Here is a 13,946-nt window from a genome sequence, read left to right on the forward strand (position 1 = left end):
CTTAGGGCTGATTATTCCCATTATAAATCTATTGCTTTTGAAAAGCTTAAAGCACACAGATAAAGGTGTTTACTGTAAACATATGCATAATCGTGCAACTAATCTGAACTCAATTTCAAACCCAGCTTCAGGTTGCTGATTACTAATACAGATACCCTCATGGCTAAGGCTACAGTGCCTTTAGTGCTCGACTGACTCCTATTGACAATCACATTGCCTCCTACACACCTCTGCATGCTCACTCGTAGCTTCCCCTCCACTCCCAGGTGCCGGTTGGGGCGTTACCATGGAAACCAGGATGGTGATGCATCGAGAGCAGGAGGAGCAGTCGTCCCAGATGTCTCACAGCATGCAGCTGTCCTCCCAGATCAAGAAGAGGACCTTCACGTCAAGGTGCAAACAGACACACAGTGATAGCAACATCACTGCATGCCATTTATAATGAATTAATTTGATAATATTTATCTTCATTTTAACAAAATTCGGGAAATGCCACAACCAAAGAGGAACTAAGGTATTATCTTTGACATCAGATCCAATTTATTCTTTTCTGCCAAAGGCTTTCTTTGTTGCCCAAAACCTATAAAAATCTCAACAAGCTACACTAAGTGGCATGTTCCTTCATCTCGCTAATAAACACAGGAACCTCTTTATATCGTGTTATGTGTGGTATGTGTTCTCCGCTTTTCTCTGCAACTATTCTTTCGATTTACTTCAAACTTGGCAGGTGTATTGCTGGGGGCTCACAAAAATGCAGTGTTAAGCTTGAAGTCTGTCAGATCAGAACTTCTGATAATTTTGCTGGAAATCGCTTTCTGTTACACTTCTAAAACAACTAGTTGCCTAGGGTGTTTAGGGAACATCGACACCTCGTCCCCCAAGGATTTGACTGTTCAGTAACTGTTTCTTTTAGCATTGCTCTGTGCATAATTTCATATGATTTATTTTCCATTTTTATTACTTAAATAGAAAATACAGGCTTAGTGAGGTCAAAACATTATAATCAAGAGTTGGTTTTGTCTTTTCATGGGGTTTGCTAACAGCACAGATAAGGAGGAATAATCTTTTACCCTTTCATTTAAAAACCACTACTTATCAATATAATGAACTAAACGCACTCAAACATGTGGCCTTTACATGGATTTACTGTCATCAGTGATCAATAAGTACTGCATACACATGAAATTCACTTCATTAGATGCATCTGTTCAACTGATTATTATTGCAAATATCATATGGACGCAACTCGCTGGATTTAGGCCTGGAAACATGGTCAAGACCTGGTGAAAGTCAAACAAAAGATTATAATGTGGAAGAAAGATGATGTAAGTAACTCTGAATGTGGCGTGATTGTTGATGCCAGAAAGGCTGATCTGAGTATTGGTAAATGGCCTGTATTTGTATAGCGCTTTACTTAGTCCCTAAGGACTCCAAAGTGCTTTACACTACATTCAGTCATTCACCCATTCACACATCATACTGGTGATGGCAAGCTACATTGTAGTCACAGCTGCCCTGGGGTGCACTGACAGAGGCGAGGCTGCTAGACACTGGCGCCACCGGGCCCTCTGACCACCACCAGTAGGTAACGAGTGAAGTGTTTTGCCCAAGGACGTAATGACCGGGACTGTCCGAGCCGGGGCTCGAACGGGCAGCCTTCCGATTACAAGACGAACTGCCAACTCTTGAGCTATGATCGTCCCATTTTAGATTTTAGAAACTGCTGATCTACTTGGGATGTTCCCACACAACCATCTCTACAGTTTGCAGTGAACGATTTAAAAAAGAGGAAATATTCAGGGTGGGGTTGGTTGCAGAGGTGTTTTTGTACACATTGTTTAAATACTAAACAATGTGTTAGTGTTTACCACAGTTATCTCTTTATAACCACAGTGTACATTTTTGGATGGCTGCTTAGAGCAGGATAAGATGCCACGTCACAAAGCCCAGACCATCTCAAACCGGTTTCTTGATCATGACAATGAGCTCACTGTGCTCAAATGGCCTCCGCAGTCATCAGATCTCAATCCAGTAGAGCAGCTTTGGTGTGACGCTATCATGTCAAGCCAAATCTCAGAGGAATGTTTCCGGTACCTTGTTCACTCTATGACACAAAGACCGAAAGCAGTTATGAATGCCAGCACTAGCTACTTTACAGTACTTTTGTTTACTATACAGGATCTAAGTTAAACTCCTCTTAACTCTGGGACACCTCAGAGTCTAAAAAGTGGCTTAAAAGAAGCTCCGTAATCACTCTCACAGTAACAGCTTGAGGGAATACAAAAACAGAAAACTGATAAGCATAATGTTTGTGTTGTCATATCATGAAGACTTCTGTTCAAACTCAAATTTCACAAGCAAAACTCTAGAAATAACTAGTTCTGTTTTACTTTATGTGCAGTATTGTTTATTGCACGTTTATTTTTAAATGAAAGACAATTTAAACAAAAAGTACAATAGAAAATTCACTGCACTATAATAGGAAAGTGCAGCTTGAGGCTTTAAAATTGATGAAGCAAACTGATTAATATTTGAAAAAGGTGGAACTGTCTCACACCATATGCAGCTTTCTGTATAGTATTAAAAAGAAATAAACAGGATATAGGATTAACAGATTGAGCAACTTGTTAAGATGAGGACTCCTTGCAGCTTTACTGATAACAGAGGACATCCGTATGCATCTTTGTTATAAAACAAATGTATCCTTTATGTAAATTTCATTTTTAGTACTGATTCACTACATGGTTCAATGACACATTCAATCAAAAAACGACCTCAACACATGCACACAAGCAAACAGTTTTATATTTCAGTCTTTTCTACCAGAAGTCCCTTTGACATTGTACTACAGCCGGTTTTAAAGGCTAAAGTTAAACATAAACTCTTGATCATATGATAAGCAGACAACAGCGGGATGAGCTAACGGATAAATTAAGACACCTGTGTGTACAGATGCATCAGTTCAGCTACTTTGTGGTTAGCATGAAAATTACCTGAAGCAGGAAATGAATAGCTTTCAGTTAACCTGCTACACAAACATCTAAAAACAATCTCAAGGTCCAAGGCTGACTTTCAGTCTAACCCATGAACACCCAGTCCATCATATTTGATAAATATAGTTTTATTTTTGAGACGTCTACAACTATGTGATTTTTTTCTCCTGAAAAACCTAAAAACCATTTTAAAGCAAATTCAAGACGTAGCAAATATGATACAAATGAAAGCTATATATGGAAATGAACATTTTATAAATAAAATTGTCAGTGGTTTATTAAACTCTAAAGTTTCAAAAAAATTAAATTAAAAGGTTAAAGTTTAACCGACTATAAACTGTCATGTGTAATGATTAGATTGCAAGTCTGGTTCATTGTTATTTGCCTCATTTTAATTTTCTCAAAAGGTTTTTTTTATAACTTTTGTTTCTTTTCATTTGGCTGCCCACACTCACATGCAGCAGGCCTATCCATTTACACTATGGCAGAACACAAATGAAAGCAGGCACACAGGTACAAGTCAACATATACTCATACTCTCAAGCCAAATTTGCCTTCATTTTCATGCACCCCTCTTGCTGTAGTGAGTTATTAAATTAGGCTAACCTGTGGGTCTACAATCTCCATTGAGAATAAAGGGAACTGGCCAATTTTTCTCCTCGGGGAAGTTGAAAATAAGCAATTGTTCCATCTAGCTTAGTTCAGCTGAACTTAGAGGTCATGTCTCCTTTTGTTTAAAAGAAGAAGCATGAGAGGGAGCAGGTGCATTGGTGAAATTTATACTTAGAACATGCTCGTGGGAGCACACTCAAATTTATCTTCATGTTAGATTGAGCAAAGTGGCCTCTGGGTAGGTTTAGCCAACACCAGAGAAGGGAACGGTTTTCTCTACAGTGGTTTCATTTTTTGTATTTGTAGAATAGCACAAAACAGTCTTTGTACAGTATGTTGACATGCATGAAACAGCGATAACAGAACGTCCAGTTCCATCAAGTTTCCCTCTTTTTTATTTCCTCCTTCCAGTTACACCAAGTTAATATTTTGAGGAAGCCCACTGTTTGTAAACACAAACGAACAACCACTCTCTTTCAACCAACAGCAGTGGCATGACATTTTTGGCCTGCATGGATTACTGCATGCATTTGGAAGTTCCTGTTTATATGTGCCCTCATGTATACATATATCTATACACACACACACATATATATATATATATGTGTGTGTGTACTACCCAGCCACACACAACATTATTCAGTGGTACACACATTCAATGGGAGCCCAAACAATAGAAAGAAAATACAATTATAGGAAAGCAAAAGCAGAAGTTGTTCTCTCAGCACCGTGAAATGGGGAAATTTCCCAGATTACAATCAAAAGAAAAAGAGAAGTCACGTCAATTTGCATTGCCATTTGTAAGATGACTTGTTGAAAGCAATGCTTGAGGCTAGATGTTAACAGCAACGGTCGGGGTTTGTGTGACGCAGGTGGATAAAAATACAGTTCTGGCATCACATTTGAGATTTTGAGATTTTTATTTATTACAGTGGGACTCTGTGGTAAAGTAACGTACACTACTTCACAGGAAGAATAAGAGCAGCAGCTTTTTAATTAACAGGAATCCAAAAAAGCTAATGCATATTCCTAAAAACAAAAAGAAAAGGTTTTCATTACATAAGAAAAACAAGGGAAGCCTTCGCACTTATAAAATAGCCTCTCACTGAGGTTGCAATTATTCTAAAAGAGTAAGCCTCGTCTTCAGATAAGGAAAAAACTCAAATTTGTGCTTCTCGTGTTACAAATGTGCTATTCAGTTTCACAACTGCAACAACAACAAAAGCCTCTTTCCTTCCATGGTGGTGCACATACTGTGGATAACGTCGACTCAGTTTTATGTTGGAAATTCAGACAGAGTTTGTGGTGCAGTGTAGGCTCAGAAATGTACATATCTGCATAATTGGGCAAAAGTCTTTTCTTTACTAGAAAAACGGGAAGTAGGTGCAGCGGTTTACTGAAACATGGAAAACATAAAAGGCAAAAACAGAGTTTTTACAGTGATGTGCGGGAAAATCACTATTTGTTATGAACACCTTCTTTCGTCGACACAGCCTGAACTCTTGCAATGCTTTCTTGTAACTTCTTTCTCGAAGTCTGTAGGTGTAGTTCTCCATGGATCTTGGTGGATGCTTCAACGCTACATTTTGGATTTTGACTAACTTTTGTTCCATTCTCTTGCAAGATAATAATGTTGAGGTTCAGGAAGGCCAATTTCTCAGGTCCTGTTTTGATTGGGGTTTTTATTTTTCTTATTTTTTAAGGACACTACCTTCAGATGCTGGTCATCTACCGTAGATAGGTTTTTCAGGCCTACCGCTTTTTCTTTTGTCCTCCACATATTCAGGTTCCTCAATTTTTACAGACATACTGCACAGGCTGCTGAGATCTGTTAAGTCAGCGGTCCCCAACCCCCGGGCCTCGGACTGGTACCGGTCCGCGAGTCGTTTGGTACCGGGCCGCGAGAGTTGAGGCTCAGGTGTGAAATGTATGGTTTTCAGGGTTTTTATCGGTTTTCAGCGTTAGTTTGTTATCGTTTTTATCGTTTACTCGGTTTTCCTGGGTCTTTTCACGTGTGTTAGGAATAAATCTTCTTTTTTTCTGTACCGGTACTAGTTTTATTTTGTTGTATTTATCCGCGACACCTTAAAGGCCGGTCCGTGAAAATATTGTCGGGCATAAACCGGTCCGTGGTGCAAAAAAGGTTGGGGACTGCTGTGTTAAGTCATCAGCTAATAGACAAAAATACTATTTTATCTGTAAAATTAGGTTATTTTTTGGGATATTTTATAGAGTCAACTAAAGAATTTGGAAACAAGTTAGGCTAGGTAATGATGATCGGTTTTGCCTAAAGACACGATTTGAAATTGGCTTAAAATTTGCTACGTTGTCTGTTATATAGAGACAGCTAAAAGGAGTGAAACAAAAATGAGTGAAAAGCATCCAGTGTCTAAAGAAGGCTTTTGAAAAAATGTAAGAAAGACTAAGGACTTATTGTAAAAGACCGTGTTAGAAAAAAATATATATAAATAATTCTTGAAAGCAAAATATAAACAAATGGGGGGGTTGGTGGAGTAGTATATGATGAAGCGATAACTAGGCGGTAACTAGGAGAAGTGTTGGCAGTGCATCAATATTTACACTCTCCTGTATGTGACCAGTGACTGCAGTTTATGTTTAGTTCATCTGGTATATTCCCCCTCAGTAAATGTAGCTCAAACAGCCAAACCATCACCTGAATCAAACATACTGTAGAGCCTGAAGTTTTACTGTTCACTATAGTGGCCAGTAAAACTTTCAAATGGCTGTGACCGTGTCATAAACAATCCAATAAACTCGCCTATACATTTGCATGAGCTTAACGTCACCAACCGCAGTTCCTCTTGATGACAAACACAATAATAACATGTGTTTGTACACCAGTGAGGAAAAGGGGAACACTGACAGAGCAGAAGCAGCAGCTGATTGCAGTTATGACATTTCTCACACTCGAGGAGAAAAGAGGTCGTATGCTGCTCTGCTCGAATGGCTATATTAGGGTTTTCAAACCCCACATGGGATGAAGCTAGTTGAATAATCGCATAAAGCACAAGGCTACAATTCTGCAAACACTGCACATTTTACTGCCCACAGACAAGAACCTGAAGACACGACTGTTTCAGCCCTACCACTGTGTTTAATATCCTGTTTTTAGCTCGTATCCCATTGCCACAGGGTCATAGCTAAAATTAAAATATGTTTTAACAAAGCAGTATTTTGTATTTCCCATTTAAAATAGTAACGAATCCAATTTAGCAGCTTGCACAGTAATACTACTGACAACACAGGAGTAGTATAAACTGAATAGTGACAAACATGCTACACCATCCTATGAACCACGCTTTGGGTTTACCCCAGAGCTGCAGAGTGACAGAGGGTATATTAGTGTGACAAACATTACAGAGGATGTGTTTCAAAGAAGTTCTGCCTGTGATGGATTTATTTTCTTTGCAATTTCCTTTGTCTTGTTTGATTTTTGGTTTGCCATTGTTTACTTCGCTACATCTTCACAACAGGAACCAGAAAAGATGCATAAAAGTTGTTTTCTTAACTGAGATAAGAGTTGCCTGCTTTAAAGTGAATCCCTGGAGCGCCTGAATAAATGAACCCTCATGTACTTTGTATTTGCCTACATTAACCGAAGCACTCTCTGATGCACGGCCTCCTGTGCTTCTCAGCTAGAGGATATTAGAGGCAGTGCTGCTTTCTAGTGGCAGAGGAGAATAATGGCCTGATGAACAACAGATTGGATATTGTGTCATAATCCGTGACAAAGTTAATAGGCGTGCTAATATCCTTCTATCAGCAGAATAGATAACTGTGAAGGATGACAAGGGAAGATATCTATTTTGTAATCTGTCACCTTTGTGTGTCGTTTGATGATTTGCGCATGTTAATCATGCTTTGTTTTATTTATTTTATTTTTTATTTTTTGTCCTCCACAACACTTTGGATGTCACAGCGATGAGGAGGCCTCCTATTCAGGTGTCTTTCCTATCATACCCGGTGATGTCATGTCAGTCAAAGAGGTCCTCGACATGGACAACTTCCCTCGGCACAGAACATGGTGAGGCACAAAACAGCTCACAGATCATCTTCATACAGATGTAATTTGTTGAAAAATACTTTTACATTTAAATTATGTTTTAATTTAAATTTGAAATCCTTGCATTTACATTTTAATAATTGTGGATGAACTACTAGACAAGAATGTCTTTATTGAAACGTGTTAATTCTAGTGTCGTAAATATTCAATACTTCCATAAGACGAGTCAAGCTCAGTGAAATGTGTCCTGGGAATTTCAATGGATATCTATCAACAAATGCATATCACCTTGCAGGACGATGCAGTCAATTCATCCTCTTTAAAAAAAAACAAAACAATAACATCCTTGAGGTTCAAAAATGGGACTCAAAAGCATAGAAAGTGAGAGCAACCACATGATCCTTTAAATAGTCCTAGTAGCAGAGGCTCACAAAAACCAGAAGCCTGCATCTGCAAGTCTTGATGCGGGGATTTCTAACGCAGGATGAATCTTCAGTGCATGAAAAAAAGGGCAGCAACCATGGACGAGTCTCTTCACACTGTCAACAAGGCTCCACTTTTTTTTTTTTTCCTGAGGACTTCCTTCCTGGATGATCTGTTTATGTCATAAAACCCCTGCCTCTCCGTCACTATCATGCTCTCTCTCCAGTTTATTTGAGGAAGAAGAGTGGGTCAACTTCCACTGACGCTTTGCCCTGCGAGCTAATACAGCACAAGAGCTTTTCTGTCAATAGAGAATCTCAGTAAACAACGGAAATCAGGGTTTTTTCCCTCGTTCTCATCAGTCTATAAAAGGCCAGCTGGGTCCCTTCATTTGCTGGCTGATGTCATGGACCAAATAAGCAATAACTATTCAACTGCAGTCATGCAGAAGAAGGATATTAGATATGTTTGTATTTTTGTGGTTATAGATAGAAGCAGGGGAGTCTCACATCCTGTGGAGGGATGTAGAGCACAAAGCACTGTTTTATTTGTTAGTCCATAAAACTCTTTTGTTTTTGCTATTTAATTATAATAAATATTTGTTTCCCCATTTATTTAATGTTCATGAAACCCTTCATCACACAAATGCATGAAACTGTAACCAGGATCAAGACTGATGGGATACCACTGATAAACATCAACTACCGCCACGCTCAAATGACAGCTAATCTAAGATAGGAGTCAGCCGATACTGATGATTGTCTGATAAACTCAAGCTATCGAACATCTTCATTTTTGACTCTGGTTCATTTACAGAGAGTGGGGCAGTGGTTAGCCTTATAGCAAGAAAGCCCTTGGCTTGAATGTGATGGCCTGTGTAGTTTACATGTTCTGCTGTGCCTGCACGAGTACTCCTGGGGGCCCTTGACTTCCTCTCATAGTCCAAACACATGGGTGCTGAGTTAAATAGTGATTATAAGTTGACCACAGGTATGAAAGTGAGGGCAAATGGCCGACTGTTTCTCCGCGCTAGCTCTCCAATAAAATGATGACCTACCCAGTTACTCACTTAACTACCTATGTAGTTAACATCTACAGACTACTGCAGATTAAACCTACTAGTTTGGTTTTTAATTTAAAAGATATTGAATTTTTTTAATCACTTTATGACTCTGAGTATAAGGACTTTGCAAACAGTCTGTGAAAGTAAAGAAACATAAATAAATAAAAAAGGTCTTTTTTTCCACTTATAGAACATATACCACCTACATAGTGCTCTCCTGTCTGGTGCAGTCAGGTCCATTGATAACAGCCTATCTTTGCAGCATCTTTGCAGCAGACGGTTTGGTTTTCAAACAAGTGAAGAGTGAAGGCAGTCTGCCAAAAGGAGCATGAGGTTTTAAAGAAAAAAGGCCTCCATGTGCTCAAGAGGGAATTATAAAACTGGTTTGTGGGTCAATTTGAAAGACATGTTGGTTAATTGTGTTGGACTTCATATACGAAGCAAAAGAATAAATATTCTGGTACTCAAGCTGGACTTTTTTTTTTTTTTGCCAGAACACATGGTCTTTAACTTAGTAAGTGAATCAGAATATAAGAGGATTTTGCTGATGACATGTATGAACTCTTTTTCTTTCTAAGTGTCTTACGGTCATGTTGCCAGGACAGGATTACTGCTCGGCTGTCATATCTAAAAGTAATCCCAGAATAGAGAGGTTTAGGTCACAGAGAACACACGCTGAGGGATTGTTGCCTCTAGTGACTTGATTTGCTTTACTAAAATCCCTCTTCTGCTCTAGGGGCACCTTGTCCTGTCTGGGTCATGTAGTGTCTGTGTTGCAAGTCAATAGCACTTTCAAATTTAAAGGCTTAGCAGCAGCCAGTTTCCTGTTCTCCAGTCTATCCACAACCTGATTACACTCTTGTGTCAAAAAGGATTTGACATCGCTAGTGTAGACTTCATCATAAGTGCTAAAAATAAAAGATATTTCCTTCTTCAGGCCATGAAAGGAAGCTCTGGCTGGCAAGTGGCCGAAAAAAGTAAATAGACAGATGAACAGAGGTCACAACGAGTATTAAAGTAGCAGATTAGAAATAGTAGAAGACAGTTGCCAAGTAGCAAGAGTGAAAAGAGGGGAAGTCATCGAGGGTGAAATCACACCCTCTTGAAAGACAAAACACAACTGAAAGTAATGAGCCTCAGCTGCAATGATGTAGTCCTGCCAACTTAGCATCTCATTATGTCCCCTCTTCCATATCACCACGACAACCCTCCTATCTCATCAACCAGTGACTATCCATCCACAAACATGCTCAGCTAATGCCGCAGTTTTGTGTCACCTTCAGATTTTAAGACCCAAACCCTACCGCGCAAATTTGCAAGGTCGACTCCCTCTGAAGTGCATCTTCAAACTTCCTTTCTCCTCAGATGTGCTCAGATGAACACAGTGTAGTTGGATAGTTTAGGATGGAGGCTGGAAAAAGCTGAAGATGACTGACCTCTACGGGCCAAAAACGAAACGATGGAAGGATGAAGCTGAAAGCTCTTGAGAACTGGCACACTATTTCCAGACCTCTGCTTTAGCGTTTGCAAGATGGGGGAGCTTAACATTCGATTTGATTTGTGCGGAAACAAATGTGCTAGATCATTCTGTGCTGGCAACTACATGTTCCTATCAGATTCACGTAATGGTCTCTCCAGTATCTTCCCCACATAGGTAAGAAATAAATTATGCAGCTGACTCATGCATGCCCAGTTTGTCTTGGCAAGAACGTTTTTCCTTTTCTTTGCAGAGACAGGAAAGGTTTTGGAGAAATAATAAACCCATAAACCTCTTCATGCCCACTGACTCGATGTGATCCAGTGGTTCATTCCACTCTAGGCTTAAATCTGAACCCACAGAGATTAAAAGCACCAACACACTTTGCTAAACAAGCCGGTGGCAAAAAATACTAAAAACTGTGTTTTTAGGCACATGGGATTGTTAGTGTGTGTTTGCACATATTTATTTGCCCGTTTAATCAAGAAGTTTGCGCATTTAACTGAAAGATCTCGGCCATTTACCGAGCGATTCATGCTCTAGCAAAAAAGCTCAGAACTGCTCGTGTGAATATTTAAGAGTCTTTCTCTCTGCTGTGGCAAATAATTAAGCCCTGGGGTCTGTCAGTCAAAAAATGCTTCAAGATGCACATCCACTCTACCATGATGAGAGAGGAGTATTCATAATAACTATAATTACATGATAGCATGTTTCAGTATGTATATATCTATTCAAATGGATTAACTGGATGTACAGAGGAGATGTATACATATTCATACCGTCAATATGTCATGCAAACGTGCATGGGCTACCAGTAAGGCTTCATTAATTTTTTAAGAGGTGTCTGGTTTGTTTAACAGCTTACAAGGAGATCAGAGCACAGGTTCAAGAGCTGAGAGCTGGTGGGGATTAACTTTGTAACTTCACAAACACTTAGATTAACACAAAAGAAGAGACTAATCAAAAGCAAGCCTTGATCCTCTTCCGCTAGTAACGCAAGTTTTCCTACTTAGTGTGTCACCTTTTTGCCCTGAAAAAAAAACAAAAAAAAAACCAAAACATTAAATTTGCTTCTTCTGACTGAATATACTATCACAACTGCCTTGCATCTCCATGACAACCAGCCCGATGAAAGGCAAGTCAAGGATGTGACACGGCCGACGACACAGTGTCGCTTTGAACTGTCCACACCTGAAGGATTCCTGAAGAGGTGTTCGTCAGGGTAGAAGCGTTGCATCGTTTTTACAGTGATGTGAATCAGCAGTGGCAGCCGGGCTTGATGTACAACTCATAAATACTGACGCCTCAAAGCCTTTGAACGTGTGCGAGAAGCGTGCTATATGAAATGACAGAAAGCTACAAATTGAGCAGTGAACTAATGACCTCATCAAGGAGCGTTTGAGAAGACAATCTGACGAATATCATAAAACTAGCATTTGACTGTAAATGAAGTGGGACACACTGAAATTGTATTATGGCCCTCTTAAAGTGAAAAAGAAACGCTATTTGGATTCTCTCAAAAGGTAAAGCCATCTATTGCAAAACATGTTTAAAATTTTACCTGCAATTCACGTTTCTGCTGTTACCTCTGATGAATGCTAGGTGTTTTTTTAACATGCTACTCACACCAACAGCACAAACACCTTTGGGAGGTCCAGTTCAGTGAATCTAATTAATGTAGGTGAAGCTTAGCAGACAGGCACCAGCTACATCTCCCTGTGTCAGCATAACTATCGGTCACAGTGCACAAGCCTCAACAGCATCCAAAAGAGAGCTGTAAAAAAAGTATGTAGCTAACAACTTTGGAGCTTTAATGAGAGAAAATTGTTTTTGAAAATTCACTTTTTAAGCAGAATGATCTAAATCATCCTTGGTAAGGACAACCCAGACAGAAAACTCTGTCCACTGCAGTCGAAGTTTGCCTTGGGATTAATTACCCCAGCCTGGAGAGAGAAACACCTACAGAAACTACAGTAATATTAGACCTAAATCTGTTGATCTATTGGATGATTCGAGTTAGTGAGTCAACCAAAATGGCAATCTGGCACCTCCTAGTGCAGGGGTGGGCCATTAATTTCCCCAAGAGGCCACACAAGCGACTTGGACTGTTGTGGACTACATCAAGAGGCCACATTAGCATAACTGGTACTCCAAACCAGTCCCAGTGACCCTTTGAGAAAATTAATTGCTCACTACTGTCCTACTGAATGCCCAAACAAGGACACAAGTAGAGTTAATGTAGGCAATAAAGTAAAAAAACAAAGATTTAAAAAAAAAAACCCATCTGGGACCTAGCATGGCATATATAACACATCAAAGCCTGCAGAGGTTATAAAGAAGCTACTGCAGGATGGAGCAATGTAGTAGTAGTGTTGTTTCTTTTCAACAACATTTACAATACTATACTCGGGACAAATCATCCAACATTATGAAACAGCAAATAAATAACCACCAAACAAATTTAAATTACTTCATGGTTTACACCAACAGGGAAATCCTAAAAGAAACCATGGCTGCTGATGAAGAGTATGAGAGAGAGCAGTGGACAATGTTTGGGAATGAGGCGGAGAGGGTGGAAATCGATGTGATCAGGAACCAGCAGTTGTTACGCACTCGTGTTAACAAGATAGCTCTTCGCAAACAGGTACAGTCAAATATTTGTCTTAAGAATCCCATTATTTTATTCATCAAAAGACTACAAAACTGTTTAGATATTAGCATTTCTGGAGAAAAAGTGCCACAGTTTGTCCACCTTAAATAAATACCGCTTTTCTGATTGGTAGATAACAACCAGAATATTTTTCAGAAAGGTTCCCTCTTGATTACTGTTCCTAATTTTAATATATAATTTTCCATCCTTCCTTGGTCCTCCCGCTTGTTTTAATGACAGCCAAAGCACAGAGACTTGCTATATTTAAAAAATACAGTGTGTTTATCTACAATAAATATTTATAGACATGTTTTCCTTCCATGGATAAATTCACCACTCTGTCTGTACCTCAGGCAGAAATGAAGGCATCTGCCCACATGAGGTACCTGGAGCAACTGAGTCAGAAGGCCCCAGACTTTCCAATCCCTCTGAGGGCTCACACTGTCTGGGAAGGCATGAGTGTGAAACTCTCCTGCACTGTCCAGGGCTGTCCAACCCCAAAGGTGACATGGTGAGTACCCTCATCTCTTTCTACTACTGCATTCTTTATGCTAAAAATGTGCAGTTTCCCCACAAAAATCACAGGACCATGGGCAAAGTTGCATCCTGTGGTGTTAACCTATGATGTCACTTGTCTAGTTTTGTAGATATGCTGTAGAAATGTCTACACTCTCTTGAATATAATACAACCAGATGTGCCTTGC

The 13,946-nt window shown here is 39.5% G+C and overlaps 1 protein-coding gene across 1 annotated transcript in view; it reads left to right on the forward strand.

Annotated features, from left to right (window-relative positions):
* The first annotated feature begins 286 nt into the window (after nucleotides 1-286).
* myom3 (myomesin 3) overlaps nucleotides 287-13,946 on the forward strand; it is a 74,902-nt gene continuing 61,242 nt past the window's right edge. Inside the window, exons 1-4 of the mRNA XM_085366359.1 lie at nucleotides 287-393; nucleotides 7,546-7,650; nucleotides 13,083-13,236; nucleotides 13,596-13,753. Coding sequence (XP_085222485.1) covers nucleotides 287-393; nucleotides 7,546-7,650; nucleotides 13,083-13,236; nucleotides 13,596-13,753 — 524 coding nt within the window. The remainder of the gene's footprint in view (nucleotides 394-7,545; nucleotides 7,651-13,082; nucleotides 13,237-13,595; nucleotides 13,754-13,946) is intronic.

Source organism: Diplotaxodon limnothrissa, linkage group LG11 (assembly GCF_057381915.1).
Source record: "Diplotaxodon limnothrissa isolate DT_005_m linkage group LG11, D_limnothrissa_male_GT1.1, whole genome shotgun sequence".
In the NCBI taxonomy this organism is placed as follows: Eukaryota; Metazoa; Chordata; class Actinopteri; order Cichliformes; family Cichlidae; genus Diplotaxodon; species Diplotaxodon limnothrissa.